The 15,490-nt window shown below is 54.2% G+C and overlaps 1 protein-coding gene across 1 annotated transcript; it reads left to right on the forward strand.

The window, feature by feature from the left end:
- Nucleotides 1-4,577: 4,577 nt before the first annotated feature.
- LOC138645482 (serine/threonine-protein phosphatase PP1-gamma catalytic subunit A-like) lies at nucleotides 4,578-15,208 on the forward strand. The gene is made up of 7 exons (XM_069734841.1): nucleotides 4,578-4,787; nucleotides 11,402-11,533; nucleotides 11,708-11,938; nucleotides 12,391-12,495; nucleotides 12,583-12,806; nucleotides 12,890-13,024; nucleotides 13,105-15,208. Exons 1-7 carry the CDS (start codon nucleotides 4,733-4,735, stop codon nucleotides 13,207-13,209), a joined length of 987 nt encoding a protein of 328 aa, XP_069590942.1. The 5' UTR covers nucleotides 4,578-4,732; the 3' UTR covers nucleotides 13,210-15,208.
- Nucleotides 15,209-15,490: the final 282 nt, after the last annotated feature.

The following is a 15,490-nucleotide window of genomic DNA, read 5'->3' on the forward strand; positions in this document are numbered from 1 at the left end:
TTACCCATCATACATATCCTCCATCCCATAGTCACGTGCCCATATACCCATCATACACATCCTCCATCCCATAGTCTCGTGCCCATATACCCATCACACATATCCTCCATCCCATAGTCCCGTGCCCATATACCCATCATACATATCCTCCATCCCATAGTCTCGTGCCCATATACCCATCACACATATCCTCTATCCCATAGTCCTGTGCCCATTTACCCATCATACATAACCTCCATCCAATAGTCCCATGCCCATATACCCATCATACACATCCTCCATCCCATAGTCCCGTGCCCATACACCCATCACACATATCCTCCATCCCATAGTCCCGTGCCCATATACCCATCATACATATCCTCCATCCCATAGTCTCGTGCCCATATACCCATCACACATATCCTCCATCCCATAGTCCTGTGCCCATATACCCATCATACATATCCTCCATCCCATAGTCTCGTGCCCATATACCCATCACACATATCCTCCATCCCATAGTCCCGTTCCCATATACCAATCATACATATCCTCTATCCCATAGTCCTGTGCCCATTTACCCATCATACATAACCTCCATCCAATAGTCCCATGCCCATATACCCATCATGCACATCATCCATCCCATAGTCCCATTCCCATATACCAATCATACATATCCTCCATCCCAGTCACGTGCCCATATACCCATCATACACATCCTCCATCCCATAGTCTCGTGCCCATATACCCATCACACATATCCTCCATCCCATAGTCCTGTGCCCATATACCCATCATACATATCCTCCATCCCATAGTCTCGTGCCCATATACCCATCACACATATCCTCCATCCCATAGTCCCGTTCCCATATACCAATCATACATATCCTCTATCCCATAGTCCTGTGCCCATTTACCCATCATACATAACCTCCATCCAATAGTCCCATGCCCATATACCCATCATACACATCCTCCATCCCATAGTCCCGTGCCCATACACCCATCACACATATCCTCCATCCCATAGTCCCGTGCCCATATACCCATCATGCACATCATCCATCCCATAGTCCCGTTCCCATATACCAATCATACATATCCTCTATCCCATAGTCACGTGCCCATATACCCATCATACACATCCTCCATCCCATAGTCTCGTGCCCATATACCCATCACACATATCCTCCATCCCATAGTCCCGTGCCCATATACCCATCATACATATCCTCCATCCCATAGTCTCGTGCCCATATACCCATCACACATATCCTCCATCCCATAGTCCTGTGCCCATATACCCATCATAGACATCCTCCATCCAATAGTCCTGTGCCCATATACTCATCATACATATCCTCCATCCCATAGTCTCGTGCCCATATACCCATCACACATATCCTCCATCCCATAGTGCCGTGCTCATATACCCATCATACACATCCTCCATCCCATAGTCTCGTGCCCATATACCCATCATACATATCCTCCATCCCATAGTCCCGTGCCCATATACCCATCATACACATCCTCCATCCCATAGTCCCGTGCCCATCATACACATCCTCCATCCAATAGTCCCGTGCCCATATATATACCCATCATACACATCCTCCATCCCATAGTCCCGTGCCCGTATATATACCCATCACACATCCTCCATCCCATAGTCCCGTGCCCCTATACCCATCATACACATCCTCCATCCCATAGTCCCGTGCCCCTATACCCATCATACATATCCTCCATCCCATAGTCCCGTGCCCATATACCCATCATACACATCCAATAGTCCCGTGCCCATATATATACCCATCATACACATCCTCCATCCTATAGTTCTGTGCCCCTATACCCATCATACATATCCTCCATCCCATAGTCCCATGCCCATATACCCATCATACACATTCTCCATCCCATAGTCCCGTGCCCATATACCCATCATACATAACCTCCATCCCATAGTTCCGTGCCCATATACCCATCATACACATCCTCCATCCAATAGTTCCGTGCCCATATACCCATCATACACATCCTCCATCCCATAGTCATGTTCCCATATACCCATCATACACATCCTCCATCCCATAGTCCAGTGCCCATATACCAATCATACACATCCTCCATCCCATAGTCCCGTGCCCATATACCCATCATACACATCCTCCATCCCATAGTCTCGTGCCCATATACCCATCATACACATTCTCCATCCAATAGTTCCGTGCCCATATACCCATCATACATATCCTCCATCCCATAGTCCAGTGCCCATATACCCATCATACATATCCTCCATCCCATAGTCCCGTGCCCATATACCCATCATACACATCCAATAGTCCCGTGCCCATATATATACCCATCATACACATCCTCCATCCTATAGTTCCGTGCCCCTATACCCATCATACATATCCTCCATCCCATAGTCCCATGCCCATATACCCATCATACACATCATCCATCCCATAGTCCTGTGCCCATATACCCATCATACACATCCTCCATCCCATAGTCCAGTGCCCATATACCAATCATACACATCCTCCATCCCATAGTCCCGTGCCCATATACCCATCATACATAACCTCCATCCCATAGTTCCGTGCCCCTATACCCATCATACATATCCTCCATCCCATAGTCCCATGCCCATATACCCATCATACACATCATCCATCCCATAGTCCTGTGCCCATATACCCATCATACACATCCTCCATCCCATAGTCCAGTGCCCATATACCCATCATACACATTCTCCATCCCATAGTCCCGTGCCCATATACCCATCATACATAACCTCCATCCTATAGTTCCGTGCCCCTATACCATCATACATATCCTCCATCCCATAGTCCCATGCCCATATACCCATCATACACATCATCCATCCCATAGTCCTGTGCCCATATACCCATCATACACATCCTCCATCCCATAGTCCAGTGCCCATATACCAATCATACACATCCTCCATCCCATAGTCCCGTGCCCATATACCCATCATACACATCCTCCATCCCATAGTCTCGTGCCCATATACCCATCATACACATTCTCCATCCAATAGTTCCGTGCCCATATACCCATCATACATATCCTCCATCCCATAGTCCAGTGCCCATATACCCATCATACACATCCTCCATCCCATAGTTCCGTGCCCATATACCCATCATACACATCCTCCATCCCATAGTCCCGTGCCCATATACCCATCATACACATCCTCCATCCCATAGTCCCGTGCCCATATACCCATCATACATAACCTCCATCCCATAGTTCCGTGCCCATATACCCATCATACACATCCTCCATCCAATAGTTCCGTGCCCATATAGCCATCATACACATCCTCCATCCCATAGTCCCGTGCCCATATACCCATCATACACATCCTCCATCCCATAGTCCCGTGCCCATATACCCATCATACATAACCTCCATCCCATAGTTCCGTGCCCATATACCCATCATACACATCCTCAATCCAATAGTTCCGTGCCCATATACCCATCATACACATCCTCCATCCAATAGTTCCGTGCCCATATACCCATCATACACATCCTCCATCCCATAGTCTCATGCCCATATACCCATCATACACATCCTCCATCCAATAGTTCCGTGCCCATATACCCATCATACACATCCTCCATCCCATAGTCCCGTGCCCATATACCCATCATGACATCTTCGTCACCATGGCAACCATTATGACAACCATCACCATTGCAACCTATTATGACATCTTTGCCATGGCAACCTTTATGACATCATTGCCGCCATGGCAACCATTATGACATCATCATTGATACACATCCGTTTTTATATATATAGATTTTTTATTTTTATTTTAGATTTTTAAACAGTTTTTCATGTTTTTTTTGCGATGGAGGTTCGGACGATGTTTTGGATGATACAAGATGGAGCTTTCTGACATTAAAGCTGTTATCTATAGCAACCAATCACAATGCTGTTGAAAAATAAAACCCGTACTGTAATTGGTTGCCATGGACTGACTTTTAGACTGTTGAGTCAATGGCAACCAATCACTGCACAGCTTTCATTTCTTGTAGTGCCCTTGAAAACTGAAAGCTTCACTGTGATTGGTTGCCACCGACAACTTTTTAGACTTAGTCCACAACAACCAATCACTGCACAGCTTTCATTTTCTGGCGTGCCCTTGAAAGCTGCACTGTGATTGGTTACCACTGGCGCCCTGGTTTGTGGCTATTATTACTTTGAGTCCCCAGGAATCAGTCACGGATTACACAGGGTTTCGTTGTGGCCCATTCATCACCACAGGATACGACTGCTCTCCGCCATTACCCACCCTTCCCTGTTCTGACGTCACTAACAGTCACCGCCTACTTTACCGCCGTGACATTCCACCAATCAACAACGACTTCACCATTACCCAATCAGAGCGCAGATGGTGGGCGTGTCTTTATCCCACGCACACGCAACGGAAAGAGGCGTGGTCCGGATGTAAAGAAAAAAAAAAGTTCGAATTCCTCCGTCATCCTCAGCCAATCGGATCGGTCGCTTCTGGCTGACGCATGCGCGCTGCGTGCTCCGCCTCCATTCACAGAAGTATCGCCGCCGTCTCCGGGGAGAGGCCTTGTCGTGCGTACGGTGACGTCATTAGCCGGCGGAGCTCGGGACCGGCTGCACACGTGATCGCCTCCTACTCGGGACTGTTGCGGCTTTCACTGAGACCATGGGGGACGGAGAGAAGCTGAACCTGGACTCCATCATACAGCGGCTGCTGGAGGGTGAGGAGCGGCGCCTCGTGTGCGGTCTGTGCTGCGGGGTGGGCTGCTCTGCGTGGGGGCGGTCTGCTGTGCGTGGGGGCGGTCTGCTGTGCGTGGGGGCGGTCTGCTGTGCGTGGGGGCGGTCTGCTGTGCGTGGGGGCGGTCTGCTGTGCGTGGGGGCGGTCTGCTGTGCGTGGGGGCGGCCTGCTCTGCGTGGGGGCGGCCTGCTCTGCGTGGGGGCGGTCTGCTCTGCGTGGGGGCGGCCTGCTCTGCGTGGGGGCGGTCTGCTCTGCGTGGGGGCGGCCTGGTCTTCGTGGTGGCGGCCTGGTCTTCGTGGGGGCGGTCTGCTGTGCGTGGGGGCGGTCTGCTGTGCGTGGGGGCGGTCTGGTCTTCGTGGGGGCGGTCTGCTGTGCGTGGGGGCGGTCTGCTGTGCGTGGGGGCGGTCTGCTGTGCGTGGGGGCGGTCTGCTGTGCGTGGGGGCGGTCTGCTGTGCGTGGGGGCGGTCTGCTGTGCGTGGGGGCGGTCTGCTGTGCGTGGGGGCGGTCTGCTGTGCGTGGGGGCGGCCTGCTGTGCGTGGGGGCGGCCTGCTGTGCGTGGGGGCGGCCTGCTGTGCGTGGGGGCGGCCTGCTGTGCGTGGGGGCGGCCTGCTGTCTGCGTGGGGGCGGCCTGCTGTCTGCGTGGGGGCGGCCTGCTGTCTGCGTGGGGGCGGCCTGCTGTCTGCGTGGGGGCGGCCTGCTGTCTGCGTGGGGGCGGCCTGCTGTCTGCGTGGGGGCGGCCTGCTGTCTGCGTGGGGGCGGCCTGCTGTCTGCGTGGGGGCGGCCTGCTGTCTGCGTGGGGGCGGCCTGCTGTCTGCGTGGGGGCGGCCTGCTGTCTGCGTGGGGGCGGCCTGCTGTCTGCGTGGGGGCGGCCTGCTGTCTGCGTGGGGGCGGCCTGCTGTCTGCGTGGGGGCGGCCTGCTGTCTGCGTGGGGGCGGCCTGCTGTCTGCGTGGGGGCGGCCTGCTGTCTGCGTGGGGGCGGCCTGCTGTCTGCGTGGGGGCGGCCTGCTGTCTGCGTGGGGGCGGCCTGCTGTCTGCGTGGGGGCGGCCTGCTGTCTGCGTGGGGGCGGTCTGCTCTGCGTGGGGGCGGTCTGCTCTGCCATGGTGGTCTGCTGTCTGCGGGGGCGGCCTGCTCTGCGCAGGTGGTCTGCTCTGCCGTGGTGGTCTGCTGTGCATCAGGGAGGTCTGCTCTGCGCGGGGGCGGCAGTCTGCTCTGCGCGGGGTAGGCTGCACTGCCGGGGGCGAAGGGTCACTGCTGCTGTCAGTCACTTTCATTGTGGTGCTCCTGCTGAGCTTACTCTAGGGCCCCCTATGACTTGATGGTGGGGTGTGCGTTGGTTTCCATGGCAGCCGTGCACCTATAGACCCCGCAGCCGTCACATTCCTGACCCCACTACAGGCTGTGACTTGCCCCTGCACCCTGGTATAAGCCTCCGTCCTCACGTCCAGCCCCTCACCGGTGTCCGTCCGTTTCTTACCCCGTTCCAGACCATCCATTGGCTGTAAACTTCGGACCGTCCACCGGTTACTCTGCACTGACATTATAGAACAGCGGCCCGAGATCGTGCAGGAGCTCAGACACAACCGGACTCTCCGCAGGAAGGTTTCTTGCCGTCTCTGCCTTCCTCATCTCTGTGTGCCCAGCACTGACCCGGCCCTCGGATCACTGACAGTGCTTCCTCCTCCGGACCCCACACTCACAGCTGTGCAGCCGGGGCCGAGTCTCCCCTGTAACTAGGACTTATACACCTGTCGGTTACAGGGGAAATCTGCAATAGAGAGCAACGTATTAAAGGGATTGTCCACTGCCCGGACGACCACTTCTTGAATGCTGTATTGAAATTACACATACGCCGCAGGTGGTCTTCTGTTTCTGGGCTGGTGGCTGGTCACCTAGGCAACGAGCTGTAATCTATGGAATAAAATCTCCCTCCTTTCTTGGGATTAAATAGGATTTTTAATAAGAGGTAATGAGTGCAGCAAATTCACCACTGATGATGATGAGACCCCCATTAAGGGGTAAGATGACTGGAATCAGAGGTTGTGCGCTACTTATACATTGATGATTAATGTTCATCAGTGTCTGACTGGCCGGGGTCCGACACCCAGCCCCCCGCCGATCAGCTGGTGCCGGCTGAGGCCAGAAGTGCGATCACTGCACAGAACACGTCTCCTCCAGAGTCCAGTGATGGCGGCTTTACACCACTCCATCCGACGCTCGGCATTGTGCTTGGTGATGTACGGCTGTGTGCAGCCGCTCGGCCATGAAGCTCCTGGCGGGGGGCGCAGTGCTTGTGCTGATACCAGAGGAGGTCTGGACCCTGCAGTTATGGGGTCAGCAGAGCATTGGCAGCATTTCTTCACTCTGCCTCCTGCTCTGTAACGTTATGGGGGCTCCTCCACTTCAGGATGGGTCCGGAGGTTATAGACCGGGGAATCTGGTATTGAATGGTTGACGTGCGGCCCAGGAATCTCCCTTTCCCAATACTGTGGATCCTCGAGGTATGAGGCTTCTGTATTATATGGGGGTGTAGGAGGACGGCCCCCATATTTGTTTTGGCTTTGTGCACACTGAGTCTTTTTTTTTTTTTTTAGAGTTTTTGGAGCAGAACCTTGAGACTTTGAGAAACAAACCCTGTGGGCACACAGCCTTATGGTTTGGGGTCTCCCTCGTGGATGCAGGTGATTCCCCTGTGCCCGGATGGTGACCGCGGACCCCGTGGGGCTGCGTCCTCCCAGGCTCCGGGTCTGTGCACGGACCATTGGGGGATCCACAATCTGTAATCGGGAGCAATTAAAGGGGATGTCCAGGTTTCTTTTTGCACAGAATAAAGTAACCCATAATGTTTCCCATTTGATAACAGCCCGGTGGTCCCGCCCGGCTTCAGCTGTCCTGTGGTGATGATGTGCTGCCTGTAGCAGCCAATCACAGGCCTTGGCCACCCATGACTGTGGGGGATGGGCACAGGCAGTGCCCCTTTGCTGCAGGAAAATTAGGCCGACAGGACCACCGCTGCAGCGGGGAATCACTGGGTGGGCATGTTTTATGCTCTTGTGCTGTGGACAGTCCCATATTACTGTACTGTGCGGGGCGCGGGCCCTGCCGGGTCCGTAACTCCTCGGGCAGCCATGATGGATCAGTATATGGAGTTGGTCATTTCACGCTCCGGCTACAGACTGCGCTGCACGGACTGAACGCTGCAGCCTCCTCATATGTGCCGGAGAGGCCGCGGCGGTCCTGGTGCCGCACCGTAGTCGGACCGCCCGGCGCGGATGTGACTGTGATGTCCGCTGTGAGGGGCCGGCGATGTGAGCGCCTCTGTCTGCGTCCGGCTGCCACCGCACCCTGCCCCCAATGATTAATGTGCGGTTTGTGCCTCCTGCTGACGCAGTACAGGAGATCCCGGGGGCACTTACTTATTGCCACGTGTTGCATCAGTCTGCTCCGCACTCCTCTAGTTGACCCTTGGGTTTATTAGAAAATATCAGAAAAACGCCAAATATCCAGGGAGCAAAGACTGACGGTAGAGTGAAGAGGCTGCGTACACGAAGCGGGGGCTTGTAGGGGGCTGCACATAGGAAATGTTATTTTATTCCTCTGCTGGTTGGTGGTGAATGGAATGTGTACAGTTACATCCTGATCATTGCACCGGGGTCTGACACACTGCGACGAGTCCTGCACCTGTGACACTTAGTCTGTGCTTTCCACAATTGTATTTAGTCACTGACAGCAAGCAGAGCGGTGCCTCAAGTAAGATAGGCCGGACCCCGTGTAATCCCACAGATGGCGGAGGCCAGATCCCGGCCATGATTAGAACCTAGGGGCTCAGCCTGACATCCAAAAAGAGAAGGGCCCGGAGGAAATGCTGAGGGTTTCCTGTCACTAGGGAGAGGTTGTGTGTTCTTAGCACCTCGGCCTCGCCACCTCATTTGCCCCTCATTCCTCTGCCTCCTTTTCCCCCCTTGATCCTCTGCCTCCTTTTTCCTCCTTCCCCACCCTCATTCCTCTGCCTCCTTTTACATACATAGTAACATAGTAACATGGTTAGTAAGGCCGAAAAAAGCCATTTGTCCATCCAGTTCAGCCTATATTCCATCATAATAAATCCCCAGATCTACGTCCTTCTACAGAACCTAATAATTGTATGATACAATATTGTTCTGCTCCAGGAAGACATCCAGGCCTCTCTTGAACCCCTCGACTGAGTTCGCCATCACCACCTCCTCAGGCAAGCAATTCCAGATTCTCACTGCCCTAACAGTAAAGAATCCTCTTCTATGTTGGTGGAAAAACCTTCTCTCCTCCAGACGCAAAGAATGCCCCCTTGTGCCCGTCACCTTCCTTGGTATAAACAGATCCTCAGCGAGATATTTGTATTGTCCCCTTATATACTTATACATGGTTATTAGATCGCCCCTCAGTCGTCTTTTTTCTAGACTAAATAATCCTAATTTCGCTAATCTATCTGGGTATTGTAGTTCTCCCATCCCCTTTATTAATTTTGTTGCCCTCCTTTGTACTCTCTCTAGTTCCATTATATCCTTCCTGAGCACCGGTGCCCAAAACTGGACACAGTACTCCATGTGCGGTCTAACTAGGGATTTGTACAGAGGCAGTATAATGCTCTCATCATGTGTATCCAGACCTCTTTTAATGCACCCCATGATCCTGTTTGCCTTGGCATCTGCTGCCTGGCACTGGCTGCTCCAGGTAAGTTTATCATTAACTAGGATCCCCAAGTCCTTCTCCCTGTCAGATTTACCCAGTGGTTTCCCATTCAGTGTGTAATGGTGACATTGATTCCTTCTTCCCATGTGTATAACCTTACTTTTCTTCCTCATTCCTTTGCCTCCTTTTCCTCCTCATTCCTCTGCCTCCTTATTCCCCTGCCTCCTTTTCCTCCTCATTCCTGTCACCTTTTCCTCCTCATTCCCCTGCCTCCCTTTTCTTCTCATTCCCCTGCCTACTTTCCCCCTCATTCCTCTGCCTCCTTTTCCTCCCCATTTCCCTGCCTCCTTTTCCTCCTCATTCCTCTGCGTCCTTTTCCTCCTCATTCCTCTGCCTCCTTTTCCTCCTCATTCCTCTGCCTCCTTTTCCTCCTCATTCCTCTGCCTCCTTTTCCTCCTCATTCCTCTGCCTCCTTTTCCTCCTCATTCCTCTGCCTCCTTTTCCTCCTCATTCCTCTGCCTCCTTTTCCTCCTCATTCCTCTGTCCTTTGCCCCCTTTTCCTCCTCATTCCCCTGCCTCCTTTTCCTCCTCATTCTCCTGCCACCTCTTCCCCCTCGTTCCTGTCTCCTTTTTCCCCCTCGCTCCTCTGTCTCCTTTTTCCCCCTCGCTCCTCTGTCTCCTTTTTCCCCCTCGCTCCTCTGTCTCCTTTTTCCCCCTCGCTCCTCTGTCTCCTTTTTCCCCCTCGCTCCTCTGTCTCCTTTTTCCCCCTCGCTCCTCTGTCTCCTTTTTCCCCCTCGCTCCTCTGTCTCCTTTTTCCCCCTCGCTCCTCTGTCTCCTTTTTCCCCCTCGCTCCTCTGTCTCCTTTTTCCCCCTCGCTCCTCTGTCTCCTTTTTCACCCTCGCTCCTCTGTCTCCTTTTTCACCCTCGCTCCTCTGTCTCCTTTTTCACCCTCGCTCCTCTGTCTCCTTTTTCACCCTCGCTCCTCTGTCTCCTTTTTCACCCTCGCTCCTCTGTCTCCTTTTTCACCCTCGCTCCTCTGTCTCCTTTTTCACCCTCGCTCCTCTGTCTCCTTTTTCACCCTCGCTCCTCTGTCTCCTTTTTCACCCTCGCTCCTCTGTCTCCTTTTTCACCCTCGCTCCTCTGTCTCCTTTTCCCCCCTCGCTCCTCTGTCTCCTTTTTCACCCTCGCTCCTCTGTCTCCTTTTTCACCCTCGCTCCTCTGTCTCCTTTTTCACCCTCGCTCCTCTGTCTCCTTTTTCACCCTCGCTCCTCTGTCTCCTTTTCCCCCTCGTTCCCCTGCCTCCTTTTCTTCCTCGTTCCCCTGTCTCCTTTGCCTCCTCGTTCCCCTGCCTCCTTTGCCTCCTCGTTCCCCTGCCTCCTTTGCCTCCTCGTTCCCCTGCCTCCTTTTCCTCCTCGTTCCCCTGCCTCCTTTTCCTCCTCGTTCCCCTGCCTCCTTTTCCTCCTCGTTCCCCTGCCTCCTTTTCCTCCTCGTTCCCCTGCCTCCTTTTCCTCCTCGTTCCCCTGCCTCCTTTACCCATCAGCCGCGCCGTTTCCCTCGCCTCTCGTACCTTTCTGGGATGTGGCGGACAGATGCCTGGCTGCGGTTTGCTCTGGCCCAGTGGCCATGGTTGCGGTTCTGGTTTGTGTGGTGCTATGGCCGCACCTGTCCCATAATGACCCTGTGTGTAGCTGCCGGTTTGAGGTGTTTGTACGGCCGGACTGACCTTTCCAGCCCGTGGAGGTTTTCTCCTCCCGTCAGGCGCGGTTGTGCGGTCCGTGCAGCTGACGAGTCCTCTGCTGCGTGTTGTTGAATAGCGGCAGATTCAGGAGTCTGGCCATTAATCTGTGTGTACAGGGATATATATGGGGCTTGCTAGCGCCCCCTGTGGTTTGTGCACTTTGTCACCTTCTTCTTTTCTCCCCTCCGTTCAGTGAAAGGCTGTCGCCCCGGGAAGAACGTGCAGCTGACGGAGAACGAGATCCGCGGCCTGTGTCTGAAGTCTCGGGAGATCTTCCTCAGTCAGCCCATCCTCCTGGAGCTGGAGGCCCCCCTGAAGATCTGCGGTGAGCCTGTCGGGTTCTCCTAAGTATTCTCTTAAAGGGGTTGGATAAACATGGCTGCTTTCTTCTGCCGTTCACGTACCAGGGCAGATGTAGGGTGAGGTCGGGGTGCGGTTCCCGCCGCCATATGTCGGGGTGCGGTTCCCGCCGCCAGCTAACGCTCTCCCTTCTCTTCAGGCGATGTACACGGTCAATATTACGACCTCCTCAGACTGTTCGAATATGGCGGCTTCCCCCCAGAAAGTAACTACCTCTTCCTGGGCGACTACGTGGACCGCGGCAAGCAATCTCTGGAAACCATCTGCCTCCTGCTGGCGTACAAGATCAAATACCCGGAGAACTTCTTCTTACTGCGCGGGAACCACGAATGCGCCAGCATCAACCGCATCTACGGCTTCTACGACGAGTGTAAGTGGTGGACAAGACGGGCGTGACTGCTGGAGTCGTCCTGAGCACACCGACACCGTCGGTCTTCGGAGCTTCACCCCCTTAGGCTAGGTTCACATTGCGTTAGGGCAGTCCGTTTAGCGCATAGCGCTACGGACTGCGCTAACGCAATGTCCCAAAAGGGATCGTGTTTGCCGATCCCGCTAGCGCAGATACCCGATCTGCGCTAGCGAGGAACGGACTTTGGACGCTGCAAGCAGCGTCCGCGGTCCGTCCGAAACTAACGGGACATCGCTAGCGCGTGCCGAAAATGGCATGCGCTAGAAATCTGTTAGCACATTGAGATTAATGGGTGCGCTAACGGATCCGTTGCATGGCGTTAATTGCGACAATTTCGCCATGTAACGGAGTCCGCTAGCGTTAACCCATTAACGCAATGTGAACCTAGCCTTATAATGCTTCTTATTGTGCAGGTAAAAGGCGGTATAATATAAAGCTGTGGAAGACGTTCACCGACTGCTTCAACTGCTTACCTGTCGCTGCCATCGTGGACGAGAAGATCTTCTGCTGCCACGGAGGTGAGACGCGGGCGATGATGCCCCCAGTGCTGGGCCCGTCCCCTCCCGAGGAGCGCGGCCGACGCTGATCTCCGTGTTATCTTCCAGGTTTATCCCCCGACCTGCAGTCTATGGAGCAAGTCCGACGGATACTGCGGCCCACAGACGTGCCCGATCAGGGGCTCCTGTGCGACCTCCTATGGTCCGACCCCGACAAGGACGTCCTAGGCTGGGGTGAAAACGACCGCGGGGTGTCCTTCACTTTCGGGGCTGATGTTGTAGCCAAGTTTCTTCACAAGCACGACTTGGATCTGATCTGCAGAGCGCACCAGGTGCGTGACGGGCGCAACGCTCTGCGGCGATACCACCTGTCCCCGTGTCCCAACCCCCTCATCTAACCCTTCTCTGCCGGCAGGTTGTGGAGGACGGTTATGAATTCTTCGCAAAGCGGCAGCTGGTGACGCTTTTCTCTGCGCCCAACTACTGCGGGGAGTTTGACAACGCCGGGTCCATGATGAGCGTGGACGAGTCGCTGATGTGCTCCTTCCAGGTGAGTCCCGGCCTCCATTTCCCTGCCTCCTGCAGGACTGTTACCAATGTCTCACGTTCTCGCCTTCTCTTTTCGTCCAGATCTTGAAGCCTGCTGACAAGAAGCTATTTGCTTACGGAGGGGTCAACCAGAGCCGCCCAGTCACCCCACCCCGAAACTCTGCTAAAAACAAGCAAAAGAAATGATGACCCCCTTCCTCTCCCTCCTTCCCCTACGTAGCCCCTTCCCCTTTATTTTCCCCCCTGACACACTGACATTGGCCTCTATTCCTCCTCGGAGGAGGACTCTGATGGGCTGGGAGACTTCGTGTTACCTTGCACTGACCCCCAGGGGCTCCAGGTGCATGGATGAAGACCACCTGCCGCAGGAGCCGTCTCTGCCTTAACCCCATGGACGCGGCGGGCAGGAAGCTGCCGGATGAGAGGTGCAGAGTCCATGCCTCCTCTTGGTGCCTTACTGCAGTGTGGTGACTTACGGCAGACGCAATCTCAGGGCTTTTCTTGCACCCAGACGCCATCGCGTTCCTCAGCCTTGTGTCAGCATTCATTTTACGTTGCCTTTTCTCTTTATTTTAATGTCTTGGAAACTGTGCCCGTCGTGGAGAGCGGCGGCTGAGGTCGGCACCCTGCGGCATTGCCAGTTTTAACCATTTAATGGCCCGGCTTGGAGCCACCGGGTGCCCACCTCTTTAGATCAGGTCTTTGTTCCTGGTGGTAAGGATTGCTCAGAGCAGCCCTGTCTGCCTCCGGCCCGGCCCGCTGTTCTACGTCTTGACCTCACTTGTTCTCCAGGAGTAAAAGTAAAACCACTTTGCTGGATTCATGTTTCCCCTCCGGTGACCCCACATGTGAGGCGTTTAATGTCTGCTACACGTGCGGGACCACCAGTGGGCCGGGTGGGGGGCTCGGAGAAGGTGGCATTGTACCCAGCTGTATGGGGACGGGGGTGAATCTTACTGCTGACATATCTTGCACTTGCGTCTGATTGTACGGATCCTATGTTTGGTGTCAGTCGCGAACCTGTAGGCCGGGTGATGCCCGCGGGGGGCCGGGGGTCCGTGACTGCACCAGTGAATGCTGGAGATACACAATCTGTCTACCTGAACCGCTGCTGGGAACGTTTTTTTTTTATTATTATTTTGGGGACCAGCTGTGCCCTCGGATCATGGCCTATAGTGAGGAAGGGGGAACTGTCCGAGTGCTGAAGTCGTGGCTACGGCAGGGACCAGCTGCGAGACTGGATTGTAGCAAGTAGGGGTGTCATGGGATTGTGGGGGGCTCGCTGCGTGCTTGGATTGGGTCAGGGGGAGTGCTGCATGCACAGATCATAGTAGACGGGGGGGCGTCTGTGCGCTTGGATCGTGGTATACGGGGGTCCTGGCAGCTCGCATGGATCGTGGCATGCTCGGATCCTGGCAGATGGGGACCAGCTGCTCGCTCGGTTCGCAGGATACGGGGGTCCCGACTGCTTGCTTGGATCGTGGAATGGGGGGGCTGGCTGCTCGCTTGGATCGCAGCATGCGGGGGTCCGGCTGCTTGCTTGGATCGCGGGGGTACGGCTGCTCGCTCCTATGGGTGTCACTTTTGCAAAGCTGAAATATTTGCTGGGAGTTCTGTTACTCGATCTGTAGACAATGTCGGCCATCCTCACTGCTCCTGCCGAGATTGATTTCCATGCATTCTGCTCCAGTCGCAACCAGAGCTGCACTCACAGTCCGACCTCCCATAGTGCACAACGGTTGAGACTTGCCCCTCGCCGAGATCCCATGATACTTTGCGCTTCATACTACTAGGCGGTCTGTAAACACTAAACGGCGGGGTGCAGTGCAGGACGGGCGCCCTTAGCATTCTGATTGCAGCTCTGGCTGTGAGCGGAGCATAAGCCGGGATGCAGCTCAGGATCTGTACATACGAATGATAACGATGTGAACCTACCGCTCAGGGACCAATAGATGCAATGTAGGGATCAGCGGGGGCCGGTGACAGTAGATGATGGGGGGTGTAGTCCTCGGTCTGTGGAGCCGCCCCAGAGTTTACATAGCGGTTCCTGTTAGGGCCCCGCAGGCAGCGGACAGGTGGGGGTGGGGCAGGATCGCCGTGTGTCTCTTCCCTATTGAAAAGCTGAATTTTGGCTTTTTAATGAGAACTTTTTATCTTGTCTGAAATGAAATGAATGTAGAAATAATGGCGGCTCCTGTCTTTCTTTGGATCGGGGGAGGGGAAGATGGCACCCTAAAGAGAAAAATACACTGTTAATGAACACCGCCCAAAGTACTGGTGGTGGAGGGATACAGGGCCTTGCAATAGTCTTCATACCCTGTGCACATTTCCACGTTATATCCACAACCTTAAATGTATTATTGTGATTTTCTGTGATACCGACTCGCGTATTTGTGACGTGAGGAGGAAATGATACTGTGGGTTTTCTAATTAATTTAGAAATATAAATCTTGAGAATTGGGCTGTG

The sequence above is a fragment of the Ranitomeya imitator genome, chromosome 7 (genome assembly GCF_032444005.1).
Source record: "Ranitomeya imitator isolate aRanImi1 chromosome 7, aRanImi1.pri, whole genome shotgun sequence".
NCBI lineage: Eukaryota > Metazoa > Chordata > Amphibia > Anura > Dendrobatidae > Ranitomeya > Ranitomeya imitator.